The 27,884-nt window shown below is 41.4% G+C and overlaps 1 protein-coding gene across 7 annotated transcripts; it reads left to right on the top strand.

The window, feature by feature from the left end:
* On the top strand, window positions 1-27,533 carry LOC117878062 (kynurenine/alpha-aminoadipate aminotransferase, mitochondrial-like). 7 transcript variants are annotated; one of them, XM_034771985.1, is made up of 14 exons: window positions 1-239; window positions 4,295-4,363; window positions 8,594-8,762; window positions 10,937-11,069; window positions 11,889-11,963; window positions 13,388-13,594; window positions 14,632-14,697; window positions 16,085-16,167; window positions 17,672-17,768; window positions 18,825-18,886; window positions 20,999-21,063; window positions 24,388-24,494; window positions 25,083-25,184; window positions 26,528-27,533. In XM_034771985.1, the coding sequence occupies exons 2-14, from the start codon at window positions 4,297-4,299 to the stop codon at window positions 26,567-26,569; spliced, it is 1,275 nt and encodes a 424-aa protein (XP_034627876.1). In that variant the 5' UTR covers window positions 1-239; window positions 4,295-4,296; the 3' UTR covers window positions 26,570-27,533. The 7 variants fall into 7 exon arrangements, with proteins under 7 accessions (XP_034627876.1, XP_034627875.1, XP_034627873.1 ...); XM_034771984.1 differs by having other exon boundaries at window positions 4,245-4,363; XM_034771982.1 differs by having other exon boundaries at window positions 1-529; window positions 4,245-4,363.
* The last annotated feature ends 351 nt before the right edge of the window (window positions 27,534-27,884 follow it).

Here is a 27,884-nt window from a genome sequence, read left to right as displayed (position 1 = left end):
CGCTCAGCCAGCAGCACTGTGGGCGTTTAGCAGGGGGCTGTGACTTCAGCGGGGCTTCACTTCAGCAGCACATGCCCACCAGGGCGCGTTACAGTTTGCACAGGAGCACGGCTGAAGCCGACCTTGCACCGACCGCATCCGGGCCCGAGCCTGTGCGCGGAGCGGGGATCCCAGCTGCCCGCGAGCTGGGAAGGTGCTGCGGCCCGTGACCGCGGGTGGCTCCTGCCTCTGGGAGGAAGGTCAGTGCGCGCGTCTGCCACGGAGCTAGTGGGGACGGAGCAGTGGCTGCTGCTCTCCGCGTCCCGCTGTCCGGCGCGACCTTACACACCGGCCTACGGCCTTAGACGCTGCCGGAGCTCGCGCTGCTGTCGGGACAGACACGGGCAGGAGGCGGAGGGTGAGCGCTGCAGGAGCCGCTGTACGCAGCAGGGCCGGGGACGCTGGCGCCTGCGCTCTCCGAAACAGCCACTGAGCGAGCCTCTAGCCTGACCCGCCACGGCCCGCCCGCGGGAGCCAAGTCTCCTGCCCGGTAAGGATCCCCTGCTTTGCGCCCCCATCTTTGTTACAACCAGACGCCGGAGCACTGAAATCCATTGCAGGCAGCAGGGCTTAGTCCCTGCAGAGGGAAATATAAAGAGTTACCAGCTCCGTGCTGTTCAGTTTCAGAGAGAAGACATCTGCCTGCATTGTAGACTAGAAAATGAACTACAAGCTCAGAAATCTACGTAACATGTTTACACAAAGGTCATACATGTCAGTTACCTACTGGGTAATGCATTGCAGAGGTGGTGAGTGGAACTAGGATCAGTCCAGATATGGATTAAGTTTTAATCCAGAAGAAGGAAAGTTGAACAGTTTATAATAACTTCAGAACATGCATTTGATCGGACCATCACCATCCGAATTCACCTACCTTTTGACTTACCCTGTTACTGACAGGCTTAGTACTACTTACAGTTGCTTCTGCAGTTGCATGCAATTAGATAGTAACATTAATTTTACTTCTGAATTCTACCCTGCTTCCTTGGATACAGTGATTTGTATTCTTTCCTGGTGTAATACTGAACAGTCAGATACAGTTGGACTAGTATTTCAAAAGTGATATTTTTGTCCTGAGGAAAGATGAATTCTAGCTCCTGCAGGAAGAGTCTATTTCACTAGCCACATACATTTCTATTTGAAATATTTTCTAGAACATACAGCGACTGATTCTGGTCTCACACTAGTGTAACTAGGAATACCTCACTGAAATCAATACAAATGATACTATTGGAAAACTGGTGGAAGTGAGAGCAGAATTAGGACCATGCTTTTGATATCAAGTTTGCAGGTGGATTTTTTTCAGTGAATCAAAATAATGTCAATCCTAGCAGCTTTCAAAAAACAAAAATGTCAACCTGTTGAAGATGGACTTACTTGCTGACACACACACCCCCCACCCATGCCTGGAAATAGTATTGTATCTCTTTCCTTTCCAGAAGCTCTCTGCCAACAGTCATTCTGGTCAGGTGATGGTCTAGCAGCTCTACCTGTTCTTGTAGCTTGGCCTTCCAGCCAGTCCCCTTCCAGGATAAACAGACAATCCAGCATCCTTATATCTGATCCTTAGCTGCAGGTCTGAGCTCCTTGGGCCTTACACCATGTTCTTCAGACTAGAAGTTATTCTTAACATCTTATATCAGAGGGCTTCACACCCCCTTCCCACTAGCTGGTAGGCAAGCCCAGGTCCACTTACTATGCCAAGCTCCAGTTTAGAAGCCTTAGTATAAGTGCCATCTCCTCAGTCTCTTCTTGGGCTCTTCATAAAAATTAACACACACATGAGGGCTTCTTCAGAGAGATCCAGGTTATACCCTCCTACTCAGTGCTTCCTCTTTGCCTTACAGGGGCCTTCCTAGGCCTCACAGACCTCTGTACTACTAAGAAGGTAACTATGGTATTTTTCTCTACAACATCACCTACTCCAGACTGCCTCTTTTTATAGCATCACCCAACTGGGCCTCATCTTTTAATTATACCTGAGCCACCTCCAGGTGCAGCCTGGTGAGTTAATTCACCTACATTAATCCTTTCACCACCTCTGTGGGGTAGGCACCTCATCACACATTATTCCAAGGATGATTTTTGTAGTCTGATAGGGCAGCAGGAGTTTTTAATTGCATGGTGATGAAAGGAAGTTTGAGAATTTTAAGGAATACTAAAATTCTTTTTTTCCAGCATTGAGGACCACCACAGTGTCCTATCTCTTTGGTCTTGGTTCTGTTCTGTCTCTTGTAAGCCATAAACACAAACAATGCAAGAGAGGCTCAGACTGGCACAATATTCCATTCCAGCTGGGAGACAGTAAGATGAGATAACATATTACCCAGTTTCTTCCCCTCTCTGACAGATTAGGACCCAGCAAGTTGTAAGACTGGACCTGTCCATAGTAATATTTTCCTTAAGTTCTAGATACAATTCAGTCTGCCTATGATTATGAAAAACAATGCCTGTTACTACACTGGAGAGCTTTGGCATGCAGAAGCACAGAGGGCATACTGGAGGTTTTCTTCTACTGCAGTAGGAGACCCTGCAGTTTAAGAATGAAAGGATATTTTAATTGGGTTTTTCATATAAATACAAATAACAGTTAGAAATAACATTACAAACAGGAAGACATTCACTAAAGCGAAATTGATTGCTATGTGTTAGTAATCTATAAAATATAAATACAACTATGTACACTTGATTGCTCCAAACTTAAAAGCAGTATCGTAGCCAATGAGGTTAATCCGAGGCGCGATTATTGCTAGTTGATACTTTTCATATTTTTTGCCCAGTAGGTGAATTTTTCTTTCACCATCCTTACTAATTGACTTTAGTTACTCTTGTTCTCTATGAACAGATAGGTATTTCCTAACCAGGAAAAATATTGAGGTTTTGGAATTTGTTTTCTTTCTGCAGTGGAACAAAACTAAAACCTTTTGAAATTGTTCACGAAACATCTAGGGAGAGTGGGAGAGAGAGCTTCCTAATCACTGGGCTATTGGCTATTCTGAATGGGTGGGTGTCTCTCTCTCTCTCCCTCCCTGCCTCCCTCCAGCCTTTTACATCTGATGGAAATTGTTTACTGTAGTAAGGTCCTTTTGAAGGCAAATGAAAAATCAGTTTGAAACATTTTGAAATACATTCTTAATTATGCATTATTTAAACCACATCTCTGTCTCCTAGTCAGACAAATGTTGTGACACATTGTGATGGCTTGCATAAGTTAGACAACTTAAATGCTATACCTAATTCAACTAAAAAAATAAAGCTGGATTCTCATTAGAAAGAGCTCTTGGTTGCTTCATATCTGTCACTCTTCTACACTCGTAATTTGTCTTTAAAATTCTATTTCATGTAGAGAAGAAAAAGCTTTACAGTTATTTTGGTTTTTGGGACCAGTGACATATGCGAAGTATTCAGTTCATCTCGTTCCCTCATACACCTCCAAATTATCCTGATAAATGTGGCATGGCTATTTACACTAATTTTAAAATCCAAGGATTTGATCCAAATCTAACTGAAATCAATTGGAGTCTTTCTGGTGACATTATTGGGTGCTGGACTCGACCCCAGAGGAATAAATCCCAGAACAACTGGAATATATATACTATAATTATTTAATGTAATAACCTGAAATGCTTTATAGATTCTTTTCTCCATTGTGTGGTATATTATCTTAGAAATATAGCATTTCATTCTCTAATGTGAAGTTTGTTTTTTGTCCATTTTCATTTGACAATTTTATTTTCCCCTTCCCCTCCTTGTCTTTTAAATAAACCCAATATAGAGCTGCTACTTACCGGTACTTCCTTTTTTGTGTGTTTGCATCAGAATTGTTGACGTTCCCCAAAAATGTATACGGCTCTCAAAACAGTGCTGGTTAACTACTACAGCAGAAACAAAAAGAGTGAGAGAGAGAGCACAAAACCACTATACATTGTTTGTGAATGGGCTCCCCAAAATAAGAGCCATCTAAACATTCATTAAGAACATTTAAAAAAAGCTATTTTGAATCAATATGAAGGGAATTCATTTTAATTCGATTAAATTGTGAGCTTAACAATGTGATATTCCCGCACTTTAATTATCTTACTAAATGGCACAGTTAGATTGTATGTTGGAGAAGTTTTTTACTGATGGATATTTTTATGTGTTTACAATCCAATGTCATGAACCATGTTGAAAAGTGATGTTTCCTTTTTCCTTCCTTTTTCTAGCCCGTTGTGTCCCGTTTAACTAATGATCTGAATTGCTGCTTGTCTTATAGACATGAATTACTCTCATTTCATCACTGCAGTAAGTGCAGCAAGAAAGGCATCTCCAATAAGACTTCTGAGTGAGTACACGCTGGCCACCCCTCACTGACAGCTCCTAAACCATATTGCCCTGTCTTCTGAACTCAGCCATGACACTGCAGATAAATACCGGAGCAGGCTTACGAGAAAACTGTGGGCAATTATAAGCTAATACATACATAGCTAACAAATATGCTGTGTGTCTTATTTGCTTTCAATGGATACAGGCAAAGGTAGCTGAGGTAATTTGCCTTTGATCTATAAAATGAATATGCATTGTACCCAGTGGAAACCACCCCACACAGAGAAAAGAAATGGAAATAGTAACACTGTTTAATTCTTTTAAATTCATACCAGAAAATACTTCTGCCAATGCCCCTGCTTTTGGGGTTGTGGCCGTTAAACTGTTATTTTTATTGCTGAATTTTTATTAGTTGTACAGGTTCAATTGACTATTAGGAAAGATGAGACTGACCTTCAGGAGGACTTCCTCTTGGATTCAATAATTGACTATTATTGAATCCAAGAGGAAGTCCTCCTGAAAGTCAGTCTCATCTTTCCTCACATTTCTGATTGCCTTAGCCTGTCACTTGAAGAAGACTAAGGCTTAAGGCACCATCATGATCGTCTAGTCTGATCTCCTGCATATTGCAGGCCAAAGAAACCCCCCCTCCCCCTCCTATAATAGGCCCATAACCTCTAGCTGAATTATTGAAGTCCTCAAATCATGATTTAAAGACTTCAAGTTACAAAGAATCCACCATTTACTCTAGTAAGTTACTCTAGACCGTACCAGCCATATTGATATGTTGAGTAGCTCCTGTACCCTATCAACTTCTTTGGCTATTTCACTCCATTACTGCTTCTTACTTGCCCCACTCTGTGCAGCTGACTCTAGATGCATACTGTACACCAGTGGTTCTCAACTCAGGGGTTTCATATTCCTGAGGGTACACAGAGTTATTCCAGGGGCTACATCAGCTCATCTAGATATTTGCCTAGTTTTATAACAGGCTACATAAAAAGTGCTAGTGAAGTCAGTAGAGACTCGAGCATGCAGGGGTGTAATCAGAAAGGCCAAAACACAACTGGGGTTGCAACTAGCAAGGAATGTGAAAAGTAACAAGAAGGGTTTCTACAGGTATGTTAGCAACAAGAAAAAGGTCAGGGAAAGTGTGGGACCCTTAATGAATGGGGGAGGCAACCTAGTGACAGATGATGTGGAAAAAGCTGAAATACTCAATGCTTTTTTTGCCTCTGTCTTCACAGACAAGGTCAGCTCCCACACTGCTGTCCTGGGCAACACAGTATGGGGAGAAGGTGAGCAGCCCTCAGGTTAAGAGCTATTTAGAAAATCTGGACATGCACAAGTCCATGAATCCAGATCTAATGCATCCAAGGGTGCTGAGGGAGTTGGCTGATGTGATTACAGAGCCGTTGGTCATTATCTTTGAAAACTCGTGGTGATCGGGGGAGGTCCCAGACAATTGGAAAAAGGCAAATATAGTGCCCATCTTTAAAAAGGGGTAGAAGGAGAACCTGGGGAACTACAGACCAGTCAGCCTCACCTCAGTCCCTGGAAAAATCATGGAGCAGGTCCTCAAAGAAACCATTTTGAAGCACTTGGAGGAGAGGAAGGTAATCAGGAACAGTCAACATGGATTTACCAAGGGCAAGTCATGCCTGACCAACCTGATTGCCTTCTATGATGAGATAGCTGGCTCTGTGGATATGGGGAAAGCAGTGGACGTGATATATCTTGACTTTAGCAAAGCTTCTGATATGATCTCCCACAGTATTCTTGCCAGCAAGTTAAAAAAGTATGGATTGGATGAATGGACTATAAGGTGGATAGAAAGCTGGCTAGATTGTTGGGCTCAATGGGTAACGATCAATGATTCGATGTCTAGTTGGCAGCTGGTATCAAGCAGAGTGCCCCAAGGGTCGGTCCTGGGGCTGGTTTTGTTCCACACCTTTATTAATGGTCTGGATGATGGGATGGATTGCACCCTCAGCAAATTCACAGACGACAGTAACTGGGGGGAGAGGTAGATACGCTGGAGGGTAGGGATAGGGTCCAGAGTGACCTAGACAAATTGGAGGATTGGGCCAAAAGAAATCTGATGGGGTTCAACAAGTGCAGAGTCCTGCACTTAGGACGGAAGAATCCCATGCACCGCTACAGGCTGGGGACCGACTGGCTAAGCAGCAGTTCTGCAGAAAAGGATCTGGGAATTACAGTGGATGAGAAGCTGGATATGAGTCAGCAGCCTTCAAATTCCAAAGAGGATGGAACTAGGCTGTTCTCAGTGGTGGCAGATGACATAACAAGGAGCAATGGTCTCAAGTTGCAGTGGGGAAGGTCTAGGTTGGATATTAGGAAACACTATTTCACTAGGAGGGTGGTGAAGCACTGGAATGGGTTACCTAGGGAGGTGCTGGAATCTTCATCCTTAGAGGTTTTTAACCCGGCTTGACAAAGGCCTGGCTGGGATGATTTAGTTGGGAATTGGTCCTGCTTTGAGCAAGGGATTGGACTAGATGACCTCCTGAGGTCTCTTTCAACCCTAATCTTCCATGATTCTATGATTAAAATTTCATACAGGCAAAATGAAAGTAAGCAATTTTTCAGTAATAATGTGCTGTGACACTTTTTTATTTTTATGTCTGATTTTGTAAGCAAGTAGTTTTTGAGTGAGGTGAAACTTCGGGGTATGCAAGACATATCTGACTCCTGAAAGGGGTACAGTAGTCTGGAAAGGTTGAGAACCACTGCTACACACGCTACTGTTGATAGCTGATTGTTCCATATGGCAGGAAAAAGTGCTCCTGTACTGCCAGCTGAGGCCTACGTGGAGACGGTTGCAAAATAAGAGCCTAAAAATATACACCTCTTGTAACTGCTTTTAGACTACATCCCATCACCTCCTCACTGTGGTCAAATTCTTCCCTGGGGTGTAGGCTGGCAGTTGCCATTTCACTTCAGTGTGCATTATGTGCATGACATCAGGTAAAATTTAGATCTTCTTTGTTTTTCTAAATCGGGGTGGCCAACCTGAGCCTGAAAAGGAGCCAGAATTTACCAATTTACATTGCCAAAGATCCACAGTAATATGTCAGCAGCCCCCCCATCAGCTCTCCCACCCCGCTCCCAGCGCCTCCCATCCAGCGGCAGCCCTGCCAATCAGCGCTTCCCCTTCCCTCCCCACACCTCCCGATCAGCTGTTTCATGATGTGCAGGAGGGTCTGGGAAGAAGGGGGAAGGAGCGAGGGCACTGCAGGCTGAGGGGAGGGTGTGGGGAGGAGTGGAGTGGGGGCAGAGCCAGGGGTTGAGCAGTGATCACCCCCGGCACATTGGAAAGTTGGTGCCTGTAGCTCTAGCCCAGGAGTCGGTACCTATACAAGGAGCCGCATATTAACTTCTGAAGAGCTGCATGTGGCTCTGGAGCCACAGGTTGGCCACCTCTGAACTAGATACTCTTTATTAACCTGCTTCAAGTGGTATTTTGGTAACTTCTGAATTTATAAACAGGAGCATTATGTGGTATGTCTTGTAAACAGTAAACAAACTAAACTAAATGTGTTGCTTTCAAAAATAAGAGTTGTCAACATTTTCCCCCACAAAGTATAGCATTAAGATATTAGGTGTTAAAAGTTTAAAAACTAATTATAGTTACAGAAACAGCTTGTTCTAATGATTAGAAAAGCAATCCAGACTGGAGTAAAAAAAACTGTTTATAGATTGATTGATTTTAAGAGGAGGTAACTTTCCCTGCAATTTTTCCAGTAAAAATTTGGGTTTTACATACCCCATTCTGCTGGATTACACTACTGAAAACTGGAGAATAAGCAGGATTGAGATATCACAGATATCAAACAATTAAAACCTGATTAATAGGAGGTGGAAGAAATTTTTACTCAGACTATTTAAAACTTTTCATTTTACCCCTATGTAATTCAAACAGCTGGAAGGAAAGCTATCTGTTAAAGATTCACCATCCATGCCTGTTCAGTTAATGCCAAGAAAGCTCACAATGTATTTTTGAGTCAGCCAAGAAAATAAATGATAAATGTTGGCATGCCTGATATCCAAAAAGACTTCATTATCCAACAAAGAGTACAAACAAGCACAAATCTGCATTAACTTTTCCTCTGCAGGTCTCCTTTAAATATTCTATAGGAAATGAAGGGACAGATGGGGTAAGGGGAAATGTTATATCTTGAATAGGCTAATGTGTAATGGAAGTTTTCTTCCTCATCTTTCACTGTAGCTGAATTGATGCAGAAGTCTCCCCCATCACTAATCTCCTTGGCTGGAGGGGCACCGAACCCCAACACTTTCCCATTTAAGATGGCCACTATTACCACTGGAGATGGAACTGCTGTGAATATTGGGGAGGATTTGATGAAGAGAGCCCTCCAGTACTCTGCCTCAGCAGGGTACTTATGAAGACACTTTATAAGAATAACAATAAATAACAGTTGCTGCTTTAATGATTGATCTTTACAAACATGTTTTATTAATTGCTTATAATTTTCCCTGTCTGTATATGTGGAAAAAGTGACTAATTATTTGTGAGTGGAGGAATGAATTGACAAGTACCAATATTTATTGATTAACATCAAATAATATTTGAGAGGCCTGAGTCCAGAGTCAGTAACTGTGACAGTGTCCGGTGTATTGCAGCACAGTATTCAGCATATCAAAGTAAACAGCCTTGCAAAGCATTTTCTTTATATCCCCCCAAATCCTGGTTTATTTGGCTCCTGTTTATACCATTGAAAAAACACCACTTATTGTCTGGGGTAGTTAAATTAACTATGATATTTGCCACTGTTAGTACAGGAAATACTGCAGATATCACAGTAAACTCAAACACCACCATGCAGGAAACATGGCTTGTTTTAGTGGCATCCACTGTAGGAGTGTTAAAATAACAGTATTGGTTCATTATTTATTTAATATGAGGACTACTCTGAAATGACAGTGTTCTGTTAACGTTGCCTCCTGGATAAAGTGTTAAACATAAAGCTAGTACTTGTGAGACAGTTGTCTTGCTGAAAAGGGACTAGTTGGGATACTAACAGTTATGGGTACATCATAATAAGAAATTTTATACCTGGCTTAAAAATATTGTTTAACTGTTTTTTCTGTCATGAGATTGTTTTGCTCTAAAAACACTAGATTTTTGTATTTTGCCTAACACTGAAGTCCTTCTTCAGAGCAGAATGAAAACTCATGTATGGTCCTTTATATTGGGGTCCTTGTGCCACTGTGTGATGTTACTTTGCTAAAATGGTGACACAAGATTTGCAAGTGCCTCTTCAAAACACTGCTGTACTGAGCAGGAAAGCTTGAAATCCATTCACTGTTTTGATTTATTTTCAGATGCCAACCACTTTTTTTCCACTTGTGTTGTTTCCCCCAGCCCCCCAATTTCGTATTGGTGTAACAGCCCAGATTGAATGCAGTAGGGAGTTAGTGCCACATTTTTAAAGGTATTTAGGTCTGTAAGATGCATAGAGGTGCCTGGTGGGATTTTCAAAAGTACCTAGGTGTGCGCCTGGGAGTTAGGCACCTAGGTGCTTTTAAAAATCCCACTAGGCACCTATCTGCATCTTCAGGCACCTAAATGCCTTTAAAAATCTGGCCCTTAGTCTACATAAAGTGTACTACAAGTGGAGTTGGGCAAAGATTTTTAAACAAAACTCCCCCCACTCCCTCCCCCCAAAGCATAGATTCGGGTTAACTAAAACATCGTATGAATTTGTTTAATTGTTTCAGTCAAAAACAAAAAATTCTGAAAAAAATCAAAATGTTTCACTGACATTTTTTAAATGAAATGTTTTGATTTGAAACAACTTCTTGTTTCAAATGTTGCTTCAGTTTTAGTTTTAAAGGTTCAAAAAAACTCAAACAAAATGAAAATTTGTTTGAGCCAAAACAAATTTTTTTCAACTTTTTTGGTTCAGCCAGCAAACTAAAACAAAAAAAGTCATTTATTCACGCACCTCTAGCTACAGACAGAGGCCATACAAGTCACACCTGCCATACCTGGATCTGAAAGGATCACCTCAATGCATGAGACAGAAATTCAGCCTCAGTGCCCATTCAGTCCTTTGTTGACAATCTCTCTGCAGAGGCTGTCAACTGTTTATTGTATTATAGACACTGGTCCCTAAGGGCTTTTTATCTCTCTCACACACACTGTGATGGAAACAGTGATGGAAACACTAATATGTAATTAGGATGTGTGGTTCCATTAGAGCCGGCAGCAGTATGCAGAATGTCCAGTAAAATCATACACACACACACGTTTCTCTCATTTCATTATCTGAGAGAAAATATTTTAAACTAGTGCCTTTACCTATCTATATTGCTAAATAACAGAGAAAGAGAAACATATAATTTGGGTAGCAATGTACGCTAGATTTGAAGGGGATTTAAAGGAGCAGAACATAGGGCAACCATACAGCAAATGTGAAAAATCGGGATGGGGTGGGGGGTAATAGGAGCCTATATAAGAAAAAGACCCCAAAATCAGGACATCTGGTCACCCTAGCAGTACAAAATATCAGGATAATAATGATGAGAAATAAAATCTGTGTTTCAGAATTCCTGAGTTGTTGTCCTGGCTAAAGGATTTACAGAAGAGTCTCCACAATCCTCCCACTGCCAACTACAGTCCTGATCAGGGCCAAATGGAGATATGTGTCACCACCGGCAGCCAGGAAGGCTTGTCCAAAGTAAGACAAAAAGCAGAATACATTGTGGCTTCTGTAAAATGTAATTACTTGTTGCTTTAAATAGATGTTTGCTTTCAATCACTTGAATTTTATTTCCTTGTATAGGAAAGGCATGCCTACTCTATGATTACAGTTGTTAAGGGTGGCTTATTAATGAAATGATATATTAAATACCATATCTGAGAAAGTAAATGGAAGTTGGGACAAAACTTTGTCAGACTCTAATGGTCTTCCATGGCTACACAAATGTCTAGGAGCTTTATTATGAAAGAAAGAGAGAATATCATAAGACATTTTATTCCATTTACTTTCATAATTCTATAGCAAATGATTTTAAGAATCCTGTATTGAAATGTAGTGGTGCAATCGAATTAGAGTTGGTTGCTGTACTGTAGTTTTTATTGTGCAATAAGATATTTTTGTAAGAAGATATTGTTCTGAGTAAGTTGGTTTTCAATTGGGTGATCTTCTCTCTCTTTCACACACACACACACACACACACACGACCCTTTCTATAATTGAAAAACTTTTGTATTGTGATAGAATATTGTTAAATGTCAGTATTTTTTTTTCCAGAAGACAGAGTTGTCCTGTTTGAAACTGGCATTCTTCTCCTCTGACTTGTATCTCTCTGTTTGGCTTCCAAAGTGGAACTTAAATCCATTCACTGTTTACCTAGCAGAGTTTACATTGAATTAAATGGTGATGGAAACACTAATATGTAATTAGGATGTGTAGTTCCATTAGAGCCGGCAGCAGTATGCAGAATGTCCAGTAAAATCATACAGTCTTGTAAAGTAAATGCTTCCCATTTTGTAGGTGTTTGAGATGCTTATTAACCCTGGAGACAACATCCTTTTGGACGCACCTACCTATCCTGGGACTCTAGCAGCTGTGAGTAGTGTTTCAGTATGAAAAGTTGTGAAAGTTACAATGATCATCACCTTGGGACACAAATCTACATTAAGACATATGGGCTGCCTCACTATTGCTAAATGCATCTAAGACCTCATCCAGACTAGAGTTTTTGAACCTGTTCTGACTTAAATTGGTTGGCATTGATGAACTAATACAATTGTAAATGCAAATGTTTGTCCCAGGACACAATGTTTTGTTCTGGAGCCCAGTTCACCGTAATGCTAGGTTTCTATAGAGAACCACAGTAGAGATGAGATGAGATCTTTCTGATAAAGTCAGTCTAAATGCAAGTGCATGATCAGTGAGATTCCTCTTATTTTAGATTCATGGTGCGCTTCTTTCTTAATGATTTAATGACCTGATTTAGTATTCTGTGCCTGTAGTAGGATAAAATGGGGATGGGCCTGGAACATGTATGTAGGTGAGGTCCCAGGATGTGAGAGCAAGTCAGAGAGGTAACTCTTAAATGACCTAGTTTTTGTGGATCAATATGCACCCTGTGCAATTAAATATAGCCCTTTAATGCTTAATAGTTACAGATTGGGAGAAATGCTGGAATAAATCCTATACCACTCAATATTTCACTTGACATCTGGGTAATATTGTTTCGTATACTATATTTTTTACATATCTTTTGATTATGCAATGGGCCCATATATTGAGGGTATTGTCGTTTCAGCACCAATTCATTTATAACCTAATAAATACAGGGTTAAATAGCACAAAAATAGAAATTCCACAGAAATAAAACTACAGGGACTTTTGTTAATTTTTGCTATAACTTCACACATCGCTATTGTCCCATGTCACTCATTAACATTACTGAAATCTCAGTCCCATTGCTGAACATAATACCCGTTCAGAGCAGTTATTCTTCCTCCCTTTGTCAGGGCAGAGCAGGTTATAGTTCTGTCAGTTCAATTGAAATTGCATTTCTGATTATTGCACTGTTGAGAGACCTGAAGCTTATCTGTATTTTTGCATTGGAGTGTTGAAATGTGAGGGATCCCATTGCAGTAGAATCCACAACGAACTCCTGGGCTCCTCAGATGTGATGCTATGTGCCTGATAGGCAGGCATGTAGTAATAGTTTATCTTGGACCAACCAAGATTTATCAGAGTCTATATAACTGGTTTTAAATATTGGGAGCACAGGGTGATCTAGTTAAATTACATTCTGAGGGTTATACAATGTGTTCAGAGAAACTTTCCCTTGAATCATGAGCTAAGCAAGTTTGAAATCAATGCAACTCGTTTATAACTATCTAGTTCAATCTAGATTTAAGGGCAGATACTGCATTGCTGAAGTTCTGTAACATCAGAGACATAATCATAATTTCAGAATTACAGACTCAGTGACTGAGATTTGTCTCCTATTTTGTTTGTTCCCCTCCCCCCAGCTAAAACCTTTGGGCTGCAACATAATCAATGTTCCCAGTGACCAATACGGTATTATTCCAAAAGCCCTGAAAGAAATTCTTTCCAGATGGAGCCCAGAAGATGTCAGAAAGCACAACAACATTCCCAAATTCCTGTACACCATTCCAAATGGTGGCAATCCCACTGGAACCTCATTGACTACTGACCGCAAAAAGGAGATATATCAGGTATGCAGTGAGAGCCTGACATCACAGCTTTCATGTAGGGAATGGACAAATGTAGGGTTTTCAGTTTGAGGAATTCCACTGCAAAGCCAGCACATTTTGTAAGCAACTGAATAGCAAATGTTGCTAAAAATCTCATGCCCCATTACTATATCAACCTCTTGTGTGCCCTGCCACTTCTCCCAGGCCTTCCCGTATTGGTTTTCCTGCATGATTGGGGTGATCTAGTGAGTATAGTGTAGTAAATTATAGTCCTTTGTAGCCATACCAACCGTTGTGCTGACTTATATGTTATGTTTACTCACTGGGCCCTGGTACAAGCCTAAAGAGGTGTTCGACAAGGATAAAAACCAACTCTATCTAATGAGATAGAAGTTGGAGCAACCCTTAGAACCGCAAGGGACACAGGAGGCAGATGTGCTCATTGACAACACAATGAAGGTAGCTGTCAGGATCACATGCCGATAGAGATGCAGGGTAGTTTTTACTACTCCCTATTTTGGAAGTGCGATTCTGTATAACAAGAAAAGAAAATGTATAATATAACTCTTGCACTCAGTGCATTTTTTTTTTAATTAAATTACATAGAAATCAGTTAACATTCTAAGTAACCACCTGGCTAGAGAAAATATTCAAAGTGCCATGTTTTAAAAGCATGAGATCTAAGGTCCATGCATACAAATGTGTCCAAAATTGCCATTCAAACTGGTAGGTGAGAAACACATAATTTTTCTGCATGCAGCGGTCCAAACCATGCTCACAAATATAGGCACATTATTGCACATGGAACCCGGGCTTCAGTTTTTCAAAATTTGGCCCAATTAGAGCTGCTATTTTTACCAGTTCACATACTTTTGCAGTTACATGAGTTGGTAAATTAAGCATTTGAAGGCGACTCTTGACGTGATGTGTGTGTGCTGAATCAGCAGAATACAGAGCATCTTACAGGGCAATGAATATAAATAACTGGGATTACATAGGGACTATTTTTATTACATTTCAATAAACCTTTACATTTGGGGGTTTAATTTCCTTTTTAGCTTGCAAGACAGTATAATTTCCTTGTAATAGAAGATGATCCTTATTATTTTCTTCAGTTTGATAAGGTAAGTTGTCATTTGTACTGATTGGTATCAATATTTCTTTGGGTTCAGAAAAGAATTAATACTTGGACAACTGTGGCTCAAACTACATGCTACTTGTATTTAGTAGATTGTCAGATTAAATTAAAGCATTACTAGTAAACACTCAGTCATGACATTTTTAATTACATGCCTCTTCAGCCATCATGTTGCATCAGTCCTTGTCAATTACAGTGCGTCGAATTCTTCAGTTTTTAAGTGAGGAAAATTCCCATTGACTCCATTGGGGCTGTACTAGCAGATATGCCTCCGAGCCAAGGCTGCCTCAGGCACATACAGATATACCCCTTAAAAGGGCATTCCATTGTAGAGGGAATGGGATGCAAGGCATGGGAGAAGTCATACAGGCTGTATTGCCTTTTCTTTCTAATCTCTGCCTTCATCCAATGCAGCCCCCCTGCCTCCACCCCTTCTCCTTGTGCAGATCTCAACCCATGGAGATTGGTCATGGGAATAGGGAGAATAGTGCCACAAAGGCAACTGCCACCCTCCCTGACACACAGTGGGAGCGGGAGGGTGCTCAGATCCACACTTGCAGGGTCTCCTCCATACATTGATCTGGGTGGGGGCGGTGACCTGGCCCTCACTTAAGTACATAACTTCAGGATTAAGATCAACTTTTACAGAGAGTAACACCCCTCCGTTAGCAGCTAATGGCTGCTGAGTAGGTCGATGGAATGAGTACAGTTTAATATTTTTCTTTCTGTAACAAGGTTCTCCCCTTCCTTTTGGGGGTGAGGAGGAGTCTGGTTTGCTTGGGCTACCAGAACTGAATGCCTGCGTGGAACTCTTATAAGCATGTGGGCATGCAGAAATTGTCAATATAGTAGCCGAACTTCTGCTCTGGGAATTAGAATCTGTGCTGAACTCAGGAGGGTGATCTTACCAAATCCCCAATTCTGAGGGATGTCCTCCAGTTTCTCCTAAAGGGAAACTGCAAGCTGAGGAGCACCTCTTAGGGAAAACATTAAAGAACATATTCCCCTCCACTCAGTAAAAGTATTTTTACAGAGAGCTGGGTATTTGGCTCTGACCTCCTATCATAGTTGGTAGAAACTCCAGCACCTAGCATTTGTGCGGGGTTAGAGGTAAAGGAATTTCTGATTGACTCTTTCCTGACATTCAGGTGACCCTATCATCACACCACAATAGGGTGCTACTCTAAACAATTATTTGTCAGGCAGGTACTGGACTTTGATACTAGTTGTGCATCTCCAAAACCAGGATTTTGTCATATGATGCATCACTCCTTGAGTCAAGAAATGCTGAAGTCTGTGTTAGTAATAAGTAAAGCCTTGGTTTAAGCCTTATTAGCTAGTTGAATTTTAAACTCTCATTCTTTTCTTTCAAGCCTTGGGCTCCAACCTTCCTCTCAATGGACGTTGATGGTCGAGTTATCAGGACTGACTCTTTCTCTAAAATTCTCTCCTCTGGGTAAGGTCTGTTTCAGATTGTCGCCTGCTGGTTAGCACAGGCTGCAGAGTCAAGAGACATGGGATTCTAGTCCTGAGTTTGCATCTTCACTTTGTGAAGGTAGGCAAGTCACTCAGCCTCTCTGTGCCTTGGTTTTCCCATCTGTAATATGCGAATAGTGACCTACCCGCTGTCGCAAAGTGCACTGAGATCTTCAACTGTTCACGACCTGCTCATCTCCTGTTACCTCCATGTCCTGGCAGTCACATATTAATCATGTTTAATACAGTAGGGCCTAGGGCCCAACCAAGAGTAGAGCCCTGCTCTGCTAGGCACTGTGCAAACACAGAGTAATACATGGTCACCGGAGCCCACTCCCCTTCTGGCAGCCTCTGAAGCCACTGTCTCCTATGACAGCCTGTCCTTACATACAACCTGTCCTCAGTTTTCCCTAAACTAGAAGGCCATGATGGAGGCGTTAGACTCCTCCTCTCTGGTTCTTGATGTTCTCGCTTCCCTTGGCTTTCATAACACTGGCTTCTGTCCCTACCTCTGACCATTCCTTCAGAACTTTTTTGGCATGTTGTCATCCTCTCTCCTACAGTCCACGAGAAATAACAGGGCTCTTTCCCTGGGCACCTTCTCTTCTAGCTTTACACCTTTCCTTCAACCACCATCTTTTGCTGAAGACTTACAAGTCTGTTCTCCACTCCTCACAACTCCTTGCACTCAGTCCTAATTTTCTGGCTGTAGTGTACATTATGAATCTTAGCAAGCTACATGAATCCTCGCCTCGCATTTAGTGAGTTGTGAGCTCTCCCTGAGAATCTAATGAAATAAAAAAAGAAGGTAATATGATGGAAATATGGTTGCACTTTGAAAAGTGACCCTACAAAAAATGATGTCATGTAGTTCCATCTTTGTCATTCAAAGACATGTGTAAACTTACTCCATTTATTTTCCTCTAACTGCAAACTCAACCTGGAATCAGAGTCAAGCAAGGATTTGTTTGAATCTGACAATATGAATAAAGCTTCTTTTAGTGCATGAACACAAAAACAATCCTGTTCATTCTCTTTACTAGCAGTGCTAAATGGAAGTAAATATAGTAAACACTGTGTTGCCAACTTCACACTATTTGGTGTTTGATAGACTCGCTCTTGTAAACTTGTGGTGATGTGAGAATCTCAGCTTGCTTTTTTTCCCTAGCCATTATGATTGCAGAGAAAAGTTTAAAAATGTGACCCACGTATGCCCTAAAAGCTCAGAAACTACAAGGCAAATTGTAATAACCAAAGAACATTTTTAAAAAATCATCTCATGATTATTAAGCCAGTCTCTTCCCTTTTAACTCGAATTAGCAGATGTGACTCTGAATACACACAGGGAACAGATCCATTAAGGTTCCAATTTTCCATAGTTGCTGTTTGGACGATAGCCATATTTTGGCTCAAATTCTCTGCTGATATAATTTCAAGGATTAGTGGACTGTATATGTAGTAATGTTCTTCTTCTTTTCCCCTAGGTTGAGAATAGGCTTTTTAACTGGCCCCAAACCACTTATTGACAGAGTTATTCTGCATATACAAGTCTCAACAATGCACACCAGCACTTTCACACAGGCAAGTGCCATCTCCGAGAATTGGGAAGGTGTTACCCGAATTGTATTTATAAAAATAAAATGGTTTCTCAAACTCCCTGGGAGGAGGGGCAAAAAGGCTTTTATAATCCTTAGCCATTTTTTCAGCATGGCTTTCAGGAAAATTTATGTTACAAATTCTTCCAAGGGAAGAAAGAACAACGCAGAGAGGAAGACCAAGGTTTGTCGGAGGGTGTTCTACATTGCTCCAAAGTATAGGCCTCTCTTTACTTTTATGTAATAGGTTATTAAGGCTTAACGGAGTTAGGGATCAATGGGAGTTGTGTGCTCTATGGCCTTAGGCTCCTTTGAAAATCCCACCCTGAAGAGCTGCACAATAAATGGAGAGGATTTGGAATTTTTATTTGGTGCAGTGCTTGTAAGTCAGTGTGGCGAACTGGTGAACACTGCTGGTGCTGTATAAGTAGCATGCTATCTATTGCCCCTTCCCTTCCAGACAGTGCTCAAAGGGTGTGTTAGGGTAGAATGAAATATATCCTCCCCTCTCCCCCTGCCTACTAGGTCATCATTGACCCATTCCTGAGCCCTGCCCCCCCTCTATCACAGTCAGCCCTAAAGTTCTGCCCAGAGCTTAAATTAGACTTTGCACTCCCAACCCTCTTTTCAGCTCCCCAATTTCACCATGGAGATAGAATAAAAGTGGGGAGACTAATAAAGGAAATAAACATGTATTAAATTCAAAGCTGTATATGTTTCCCTCCCTTTCCTTTCCAAATTCCCACATTTGTCTTCCCCTATCCGTTCCTCTTTCCTTCAGACTCCCTAATATTTCCATTTCCTTATGGGACTGCTATAGCTCCGGCTTCCTAATGGCCCTTTGCCGGTTTCCTGGTGGACTTTTTGTATTACCAAGGGCTTTGAAGGTAAAGGAAGAGATGGCTCCAAGAGTCCAAGGATGTGACCTCTGCCCTTGCAGGATGTTTAATATTATATTAATATCATTTTTAAAAGTTTTTGTTTTGTGGCTGACTATCTTGTTTAAAGAATGGGATTTACTGTGTCGGTTTTATTTCTGTAGCTTATGATTGCACAGCTTCTTCAGCAGTGGGGAGAAAAGGGTTTCCTGGAGCACGTAGACAGGTAGTGCCCTTATATTCAATATACTATATTATGGGGGTTTGGTTCTCTTTTAATTACTGTCATGTCTCTAAGTATAATGTTTAAAGGGAGTGTCATGCTGTCTGGAGTGACTTACGACCGTTAGTGCCTGCCTTAGGTCAGATTGTCAAAAACAGGACAGACACCCCAAACTAGTGGTATGTTCTATAATTAGATTTCACCAACCCAGTAACAAATGTGAACTCCCAGATCACTATAACATGGAGTCACAGACAGTCCCTTTGGGCTCTCCAGTCTATCTTGCCACCCAGACAAGCTGGACGTAGTGTTAAATGGTCACTGCCACCAGGGCCGGCTCCAGACACCAGCTTAACAAGCAGGTGCTTGGGGCGGCCAAGGGAGAGGGGAGGCATCTGCGGCAATTCGGGGGCAGCAGGTCCCTCACTCCCTCTATTTTCCCAAATTGCCGCCACCGATTGCAATCGTGATCACGGCTTTTTTTTTTTTTTTTTTTGCTTGGGGCGTCAGAAATGCTGGAGCCAGCCCTGACTGACACACAAACACATAAAATATTCAGGTTGCTTCCAGTCTCAAGAGACCAGTCACTTACCTCAGGTCAATCTGTATCTTAGATCTCACACCAAAAACAGTGCTTATAGCTAAGGTTACGATTTTGTCATGGACAGGTCAGGGCAATAAACAAAAATTCACAGAAACCGTGATCTGTCCCTGACTTTTACTAAAAACATCCCTGACAAAATGAGGTTCCGGCACACTGCCCTGCTGCATGCAGTGACTGGGAGCTGCGGCCCCCTGCGCAGTGGCTGGGGGAGATCCCCAGCCGCCCTTTAGGGCTGGGAGCTGGGGGGGAGGGCACTGCCCACGGTAGCTGAGCAGCTGCTAGAGTCCCTTCGCCGCCAGCTGGGGAGCTGCAGGGTCCCCCCGCTGCCCTGCAGGGCTGGAAGCTGGGGGGACCCCACCAACTGCATGGCTGAGAGCTGCCGGAGTCCCTCCATTGCCCGCAGCAGTTGGGGGGCAGCGCCGGTGGTGGCTGGTCAGTTGTGGGGGTCCCCTGCCACACGTGGCAGCTGGGATGCTGCTGGAGGGTCCACTGCTACCACTGCCGGTGGCTGTGCTGCAGTGGTGCCCCAATGTCACAAAGGTCTCCAGAAGTCACAGATTCTGTGACTTCCGTGACCGCCGTGGCATAATCATAGCTTTACCTATAGCCAATCCTGTAATAAACTAACTAAAGGTTTATTAACTAGGAAAAAGAAATAAGAGTTATTTACAGGTTAAAGCAAGCAAACATATGCACAAATGAGTTGCCATCTATGGTTTCTAAAGATGACAGAGATGTACTAATCTGTCAATTCAAAATGTCTTTCAGGGCGGACCCCAGGGTAGCCCCTAGGGATCTCTGCCTGAGTTTAGTGTCCCTGGCCCTGTGTGTTCAAACAGTAAAGAGATGAACAATTTTCTTGTGACTATCTTTTACACTTAGCCTTCCAGCCCATGAGTAACTGCCTTGCATGTAGCAGTTCCAAGGTGTGATAGAACCATCCACCAATCCTTTGTATTGTGATGTTCCTTAATGCCTGGTTTAATCTTGAGAGGCCTCCTGAATAGGTATGGGGGGGATGATTCCTGTGCCTGGGTTCACAAGTTCAGAGCAAACATTTTCAAAGTTATAAAGCCAAACTTACACATTTCCTTATAGCATGGGATACAGACATTACAACTGATATTAATGCATGCAGCTACTTACAGGCATTTCATAGAGTCTAAACACTAAATACATTCTTATAAGACTAATACTTATTTTGAACAAAATTAGCAAACAGATGAGCTGGTTTGGTTTTCAGCTATGACTTTGTCAGTGCTCAGCTGACACCTACAAACTTGGCAAGAGCTGGCACCTGGTTTACCAGCATCACAGGGAACTGGAACAACGTTAGGATCTGTTATCTGAAGGTCCCACAGCATTGGGCAGCATAAGATAAGCTGCACAGTTTTGTAATAGGCATATGGCAGTTGTATAAAGTTATTTGTACCTAACCATTTGTGGATTTAGCTCAGATAGGATCTTTCTCTATATCTATCTATAAAATTTTTTGAATTGTTTGTCTCCAGGGTTGTGGAGTTCTACAGGGTCCAGCGAGATGCAATGCTTGCTGCAGCAGACAAGTGGTTAAAAGGTTAGTGAATGCAAACACAGCTTATATTTTCAAGCTGTTTTTCTCTGACTCCTGTTAATCAATTCCATTTTCAAGAACAATCACTAAGGTATATCTGCAGAATTAAGTGATAAATAGGCAACATGGACAATTCAAAGGTGTTCTGGGTGTTTTTTTCCCCTTTTGTTTGAACTTTGAATATCCAAACCTAAGATTATCTGATGCTCCTATTTTCTAGACTATTTGAAATGAGGGAGTACTCAGAGGAAAGTCTCCCTATGCTGCTGTGTCAGGCAGCCATGCAAACAACATTTATTTCAGTGCAGTACGTTCAGTACTTTTTTATTTACAGTACCTCTTTCTACGTATAAAGCTGTACCTTAATGACAAACATTTTAAAAGAATTGCACAAATAGTGCATGATGAGCTGTCAGGGTTGTAACAGGTGGTGATAGTTAATCACAGTGCAAAGGAGTAACGTGATTTTCATAGACTTTAAGGTCAGAAGGGTGATCATCTAGTCTGACCTCCTGCACATTGCAGGCCACAGAACCTCACCCATACACTCCTCAAATAGACCTATGACCGAGTTACTGAAGTCCTCAACTTATGGCTTAAAGACTTCAAGTTACAGAGAATCCACCATTTACTCTAGTTTAAACCTGCAAGTGACCTGTGCCCCAGGCTGCAGAGGAAGGCAAAAAAAAAACCCCAGGGTCTCTGCCAATCTGACCTGGGGGAAAATTCCTTCACGACCTCCAATATGGCGATCAGTTAGACCCTGAGCATGTGGGAAAGACCCACCAGGCAGATATCAGGGAAAGAATTCTCTTTAGTAACTCAGAGCCCTCCCCATCTAGTATCCCATCTTCAGCAGTTGGGGATTTTTGCTACTTACAGCCCCCAATGGGCCACATGCCATCATAGGCAGTCCCATCATACCATCCCCTTCATCAGCTTATCAAGCTCAGTCTTGAAGCCAGTTAGGTTTTTTGCCCCCACTGCTCCCCTTGGACGGCTGCTCCAGAACTTCACTCCTCTGATGGTTAGAAACTTTTGTCTAATTTCAAGCCTAACCTTGTTGATGGTCAGTTTATAGCCATTTGTTCTTGTGTCCACAGTGGCACTGAACTTAACTCCTATCCCTCCCTGGTATTTATCTCTCTGATGTATTTATAGAGAGATACAATAACACAGTCAATATCAGTACCTGAGTCCTGATATTCAGAGCCCAGCATGGCATGGCAGTAGCTATCTAAGAGATTGCCTTTCCCTTCACAACCAAGATCTCCAGCAGCAGCTGTGTTCCACTGGAACCATGAACCTGTCAGCCGGTAGGGACTTGTGAGAGCAGGAGCTGAAACTTTCACAGGAGCTGGACCTAATCCATCTATCTGTGGTATTTATATGGCCCCTATTTTTATAGTATCTGAGAGCTTCACCATCTTTACCCTTACAGTTCCCCTGTGAGGTAAGGAAGCATTATTATCCCGTTTTACAGGATGGGGAACTGAGGCCCAGAGAAACTTTGGGAGAGTCTACACTGCAATAAATAAATAAACAGGTTCTTAACTTGACTTAAAATACCCATGAAAACACAGCAATTGGGCTTTTAGCTCAGATTAACAACTCGAGCTAAAGCCTATAGGGAAGCCTGGGATTGAACTCAAACTGCTAACCTGAGTTAAAAGCCAAGTTGATGTGTCTTCCTTACTGCTTTTAGCCAAGTTAAGAATACATCTTTTACTGCAGTGTAGACATAATCTAGGTGACTTGCCCAAGAGAACACAGGAAGCCTGTTTTAGGTCATGTCTACATTACCACTTATGTTGGCAAAATTTATGTCATTCAGGGGGTCTGAAAAAACACACCCCCTTGAGCAACATATATTTTGCCGGCATAAGTGGCAGTGTGCACAGACTATGTCAGCGGGAGAGCTTCTTCCGCCAACATAGCCACCGCTACTCCCGTCGGCATAGAGCAGCTACGTGAGAGATCTTACTGCAACGCAGCTGCATCGGTACAGCCACTGTAAGGTCTCTAGTGTAGACATAACCTTAGATCTGGAAACTGAACCCGGGTTTCCCAGCCACGCCCCAAGCTAGCATCCTGAGCACTGGAACATCCCTCTTCTCTGCCCATGGAACTCACTCCCTCAAGAGCGAAGAGTGACCATGGGCCTCACTGCACTCAGAACCAAATGCAAACCCCTTTTATTTGACCAACTCTTCTCACAGTTTAGTCATAGAGGGAAGTGAGGGTGAGAGAAAAGGAGAAAACAAAACAAAAATACCTTTTGCAATTCTGCTACCTTTCAAGCTGCTACAGTACATGGAGAGGAAAGAGAATTTTATTAGTTTTCGTTGTTAATTTTGGGAGCTGCTCAGATACATGGTGGTGAGGCCCGTAAGAGTATCTTCACCTTCACCTATCCAGCCAAACTAAAGAATTAAAATAAATCTGGTAAAGCCATTTAGCAGAAAAGGCTAAAGGCATGAAAATGTTCCTTTTGCTGAAGTAACTGGCTTCTTACTTTATGAAGATTGACATAACTAGCAAGTTGAGGCTTTGGAGTATTCTGTGAGAGGTCTTTATTCTATAGAGTAGTTTATAATTAAGCTGCTGGTAATGATCAAATGTACCTAATAGGAATAGGGGCAGATGGCAAGTGAAACAAACAACCCAGCATATTCATACAATGTACACATGCAATAAAGCTGGAGCCAAAAAAATCAGGAGTGTTTGGATTATTGTCCTGCCAAAAAACAATCAAAGATTGCCTCGAGGTACAAGGGAATGTGTACAGTAAAACTGCCGACTAAAGCAGTAAGATTCCTTTCTGTGTTCTTCCCTTCTTTTCTTATGTGGAAAAACATAACATTTTAACTAAAAAATGAAAAAAAAATTCTCTTTCTAACCATGTCTACATTATGCAACACATTAAGATTGCATTTATGGTAATTATGGTACTAAAGGAGCTGGCATTTAAAAAGGATGTTTTGATTACATGTGTTTAGTTATTTTTTCAGAAATCAGCCTACCATTGTACCTTCAGTTTACCTATTGGGCAGTCTGTAATCCAACTGAGAGAGAATCCAGAGCATCCATTTTCAAAAATACCACAGAACAAAGTAGTGTCAGCATTACTGAATTACATCTGTATTACTTTAGTCATGGGGGACCTTAAATTCTGCAGGTAAAATCTTGGCTCCATTGACATCACTGGCAAAAGTCCCACTGACTTCATTGTTGGCAGGATTTCACCCTATCTTGGTGTGTTTGGTGTATCCATTGCAGAAGGCACAGAGCGTATCTTTGTTTGATTTTTCTGTTTTCTCTCTCCAGGTCTGGCAGACTGGCATGCTCCTGCTGCTGGCATGTTTCTATGGATTAAAATTAAGGGAGTTTCTGACACACAACAGCTGATCATGGAAAAAGCTTTGCAGAAAGAAGTAGGAAAAATGTCTGCTGATCTTAAAATGTAGTGGGAGGGAAGGGTTAAATAAACTACTATTTGAGTGCAACTCCAACTGTGCATTATTAGGACTGCAAATTTTGAACAGGCATATAGTAACATATTCTAATAACTCTCCTTACTAATGAAATATCTGCATGGTTAATCTACATCTTTAATATGTTTGTTTAGTTCAGCCTCAAAACAGATAGAGAGAGAGCTAGCCTAACTATCCATTGTTTCTATTTTAATAAGAGAAATTAAGTGTAGTTTATTCAATAATTTGTACAGACAAGTGTTACGCAAAGACATCAGCTTATGAGTCAGAAAGGAAACTAGAGATTTACTTCTCTGATACTTATAAAGCACGAGAATGATAAGATAGAACGTGCCTATAGTCAAATAACTAGGTTCTGTCTTTTTGTTGTGAAATATTTGATTCCAGTTTTTGTAGTCTGCCTTCCCTTTTTGGAAGGAAGGAATGGATTAACCCTCTTTGTGAGACCATTATTCAGCAATGAGCTATTTAATATTTTTTTAAATTAAGAAGAAATTTGTAACTAAATGGCTAATCAATTTATTTTAGGTATTACTGGTTCCTGGGGGAGCATTTAACATTGATAGCTCAGTTCCTAGTTCTTATGTCAGAGCTTCTTTCTCTCTGTCTTCTCCAGCCCAGATGGATCAGGTGAGTGCAATATGATTTGCTGTACGTTCCTGAAAAGAATATTCCTCGTGCAGTAATTGTTGTTTTGCTCCCTTACTTTTTCCCTACACGTTTTAACCAGATCTCGATATTGTATAGTTATCTCTCTCTTTTCCATTTCCAGTTGGCTTTTGTTTGTTTGTTTGTTTTGATAAGTACTGTTTGAGCAGTACTTCTGAAACTCCCTTAACTGTTCCTTGCACATATTCTCATCTAGAAGAATTGTAGTGTGCTGAATCTTTAGTGTCTCTTAAGATGCACCTGCCTTCTTCAATTTTACTTATTCCCATCTGATCTCACTCGCTGATGCAGCTGTCACTGAAGTCAGTGCAAGTGTAGCTACTCATTTAGTGTGAATAGGAGCAACCACCTGTCTTATTTCCCAAAGTTTGCCATCCTCAAATCTAATTCCCTTTACTCCACTGTTTTCTGTGTACCGATTCCTTATTATTAAACTAGCTCAAGATGACCAGTATCAGGCTTCCCCATTATTCTCACATTCAGTTTCTCCTGAGTAGTCAGTAGCACATTGGAGATGGTCTCTCCTCTAATTCAGTCTCTCTATACTTCATGATTTCGGAACTAATCTGTGTTATTTAAGAACATCTTGGATATAATGGTTTTATTTGTGATTGATTACACATCATTGTATAGAGGGAGTGGGGAGCAATTAGCTGCCCAGAGTATAGCGTTCCATTGTTTCAAATGCCTTGAGAATTTTCCCATGTCTTTGGTCTTACTTTACTTCAGTCATTAAGGTGTGTAGCTGATGTCTAGTTATGCTTCTCCTTTGTTGGTCATCCCTTCATCATTACCTAAAGAATTTCACAATCATATTGTCTCTAGTCAAATTGCATCTTGCTGGCATTGCACATGATATATAACACCTCTCTTCCTCCTTTTCTCTCTCCTGTATGAGATTATACCCCTCTGTGTTACTGTTGCAGTTATGAAAATCCTTCTGCTAGGCTTCATTAATGCCCACTAGATTATAGATGCCATGAGGTGACATAACAGTACTCTTGTCGACTCATATATTTGTCCTTCTGTTTCAGAAGAACTCCATCTTTTCTTCTAATTTTTTATGTTGAAAGAACATGCCAGATTATTTAAGTGGAAGCTCTCCTCACTTTCTTGAACACTTAATGCACTATTAATATCAAATTGAATAGGGAACACGAAGCTTTACAATAAAGTTCTAAGACTTCATACAGCTGGGTTCCCCTGTGGTTAAAATAGTTTCAGAAATTCTACTTAAGATTTAGCATATTGCCTGCTTATCTAATGCTGGGATATGAACATTAACCATCTTGCTTTCATTGTAGGCTTTTCAGAGGCTGGCTGAGCTTATAAAAGAAGCTGTATGAAGATCGCAAATGAAAACCATCTAGCAAATTAAAAGTACCCTTCAAAAAATCTGCACCTTTATTAAAAGAGGATTTCATAATGACATATAAGGAGCAAGCCACAATACAGTGTATATTTCCTTGGTTGGTATGAATGCTTTGGGTATTTAAAACATGAATAGAAGATTGCCAAAAGACCTCAGAACATGCCTTTTGATAGGGAGTGCAGAAAGCTATAGTTTAATTAGAAATTATCTCGTTCAACCTATTAACTCCTTTTTATGACAGGCAATATCATATAAAAAGACTATTATTCCAAATTGCAATGCAGCTATAGTATATGGTTATGTGCACAGTAACAATAGTGTAGTTGAAGAAGATAATTCCATGCTAAACCACCCTTCATTTTCCCATAACATCCTCAAAATTGTGCTGAATCTTCTCACACCAGAACTTTTCCAAAAGTGAATTTTAAAAGAAGGTTTGAACAAATTCTGTTCAGTCATTTTGAATTATTGGCGGAGGGAATAGCTTTTCTACTTAGCAAATAAATCAACTTTTGAAATAGCTCAGGGATGAACTACATAACTTTTGACTTGACATGAGACATGAGTGACAACAGCAGTCCTTGCTAAATTTGGCTGGGAAAGAACTTTGAATTAAAGTAGTTAATTTTTAAAAATGGTATACTTGGTATGTACAGTAAATTATCTTCTTACTTCAACTACACCATTGCTATTGTGCTCATAACCATATACTATACATATGCTATTTTTAGGTGCACATTTCAAACTGTATTGATCAGAAAGTGTTTCACTCAGAATCCTCTTAACCCAACACTTCCTGAACCCTAAAATCATATTGCACCAGCAAATTAACTAATGTTTGGTCAGAGTAAATTGACTTAGGCACTTTTGAAAACTTAAACCTGAGCAAATGCAATTAGACTCTGGTTACAAATAAAAGGAAATTAGTTTGCACTCTTTGCCATGGGACAGTTTAATTTGATCTGAATCACTTGAGCAACGTTTTTGCCGACATAAGTGGTAGTGTAGACATAGCTTTAGACCGGGGTGGGCAAACATCTAGGTGGGGAAATTGTATGCAGGGTCGGGGCAGGGGGTTGGGGTGCAGGGTGTGGGAGGGGGTGCGGTGTGCAGGAAGGGGCTCAGGGCAAGGGATTGGGGCAGAGGAGGGGTGCGGGGTGTATGAGGGGGCTCTGGGAAGGGGTTTGGGGTGCAGGAGGGGGCTCAGCAGGGGTGCAGACTGTGTGAGGGGGCTCAGGGTGCGGCAGGGGGCTCAGGGCAGGGAGCTGGGGTGCAGGAGGGGTGCGAGG

This window comes from Trachemys scripta, chromosome 5 (assembly GCF_013100865.1).
Source record: "Trachemys scripta elegans isolate TJP31775 chromosome 5, CAS_Tse_1.0, whole genome shotgun sequence".
Taxonomy (NCBI): domain Eukaryota; kingdom Metazoa; phylum Chordata; order Testudines; family Emydidae; genus Trachemys; species Trachemys scripta.
This window is presented reverse-complemented; position numbering and strand designations above follow the sequence as displayed.

What these genes read in the sequence shown, in the direction of transcription:
- LOC117878062 (XM_034771985.1), top strand. Translation starts at nt 4,297, where the DNA reads ATGAATTACTCTCATTTCATCACTGCAGTAAGTGCAGCAAGAAAGGCA. An exon ending in ATCCTGGGACTCTAGCAGCT is followed by an intron (nt 11,964 to 13,387) that starts GTGAGTAGTGTT and finishes CCCTCCCCCCAG; the next exon opens with CTAAAACCTTTGGGCTGCAA. An exon ending in AGCAGACAAGTGGTTAAAAG is followed by an intron (nt 21,064 to 24,387) that starts GTTAGTGAATGC and finishes TTCTCTCTCCAG; the next exon opens with GTCTGGCAGACTGGCATGCT.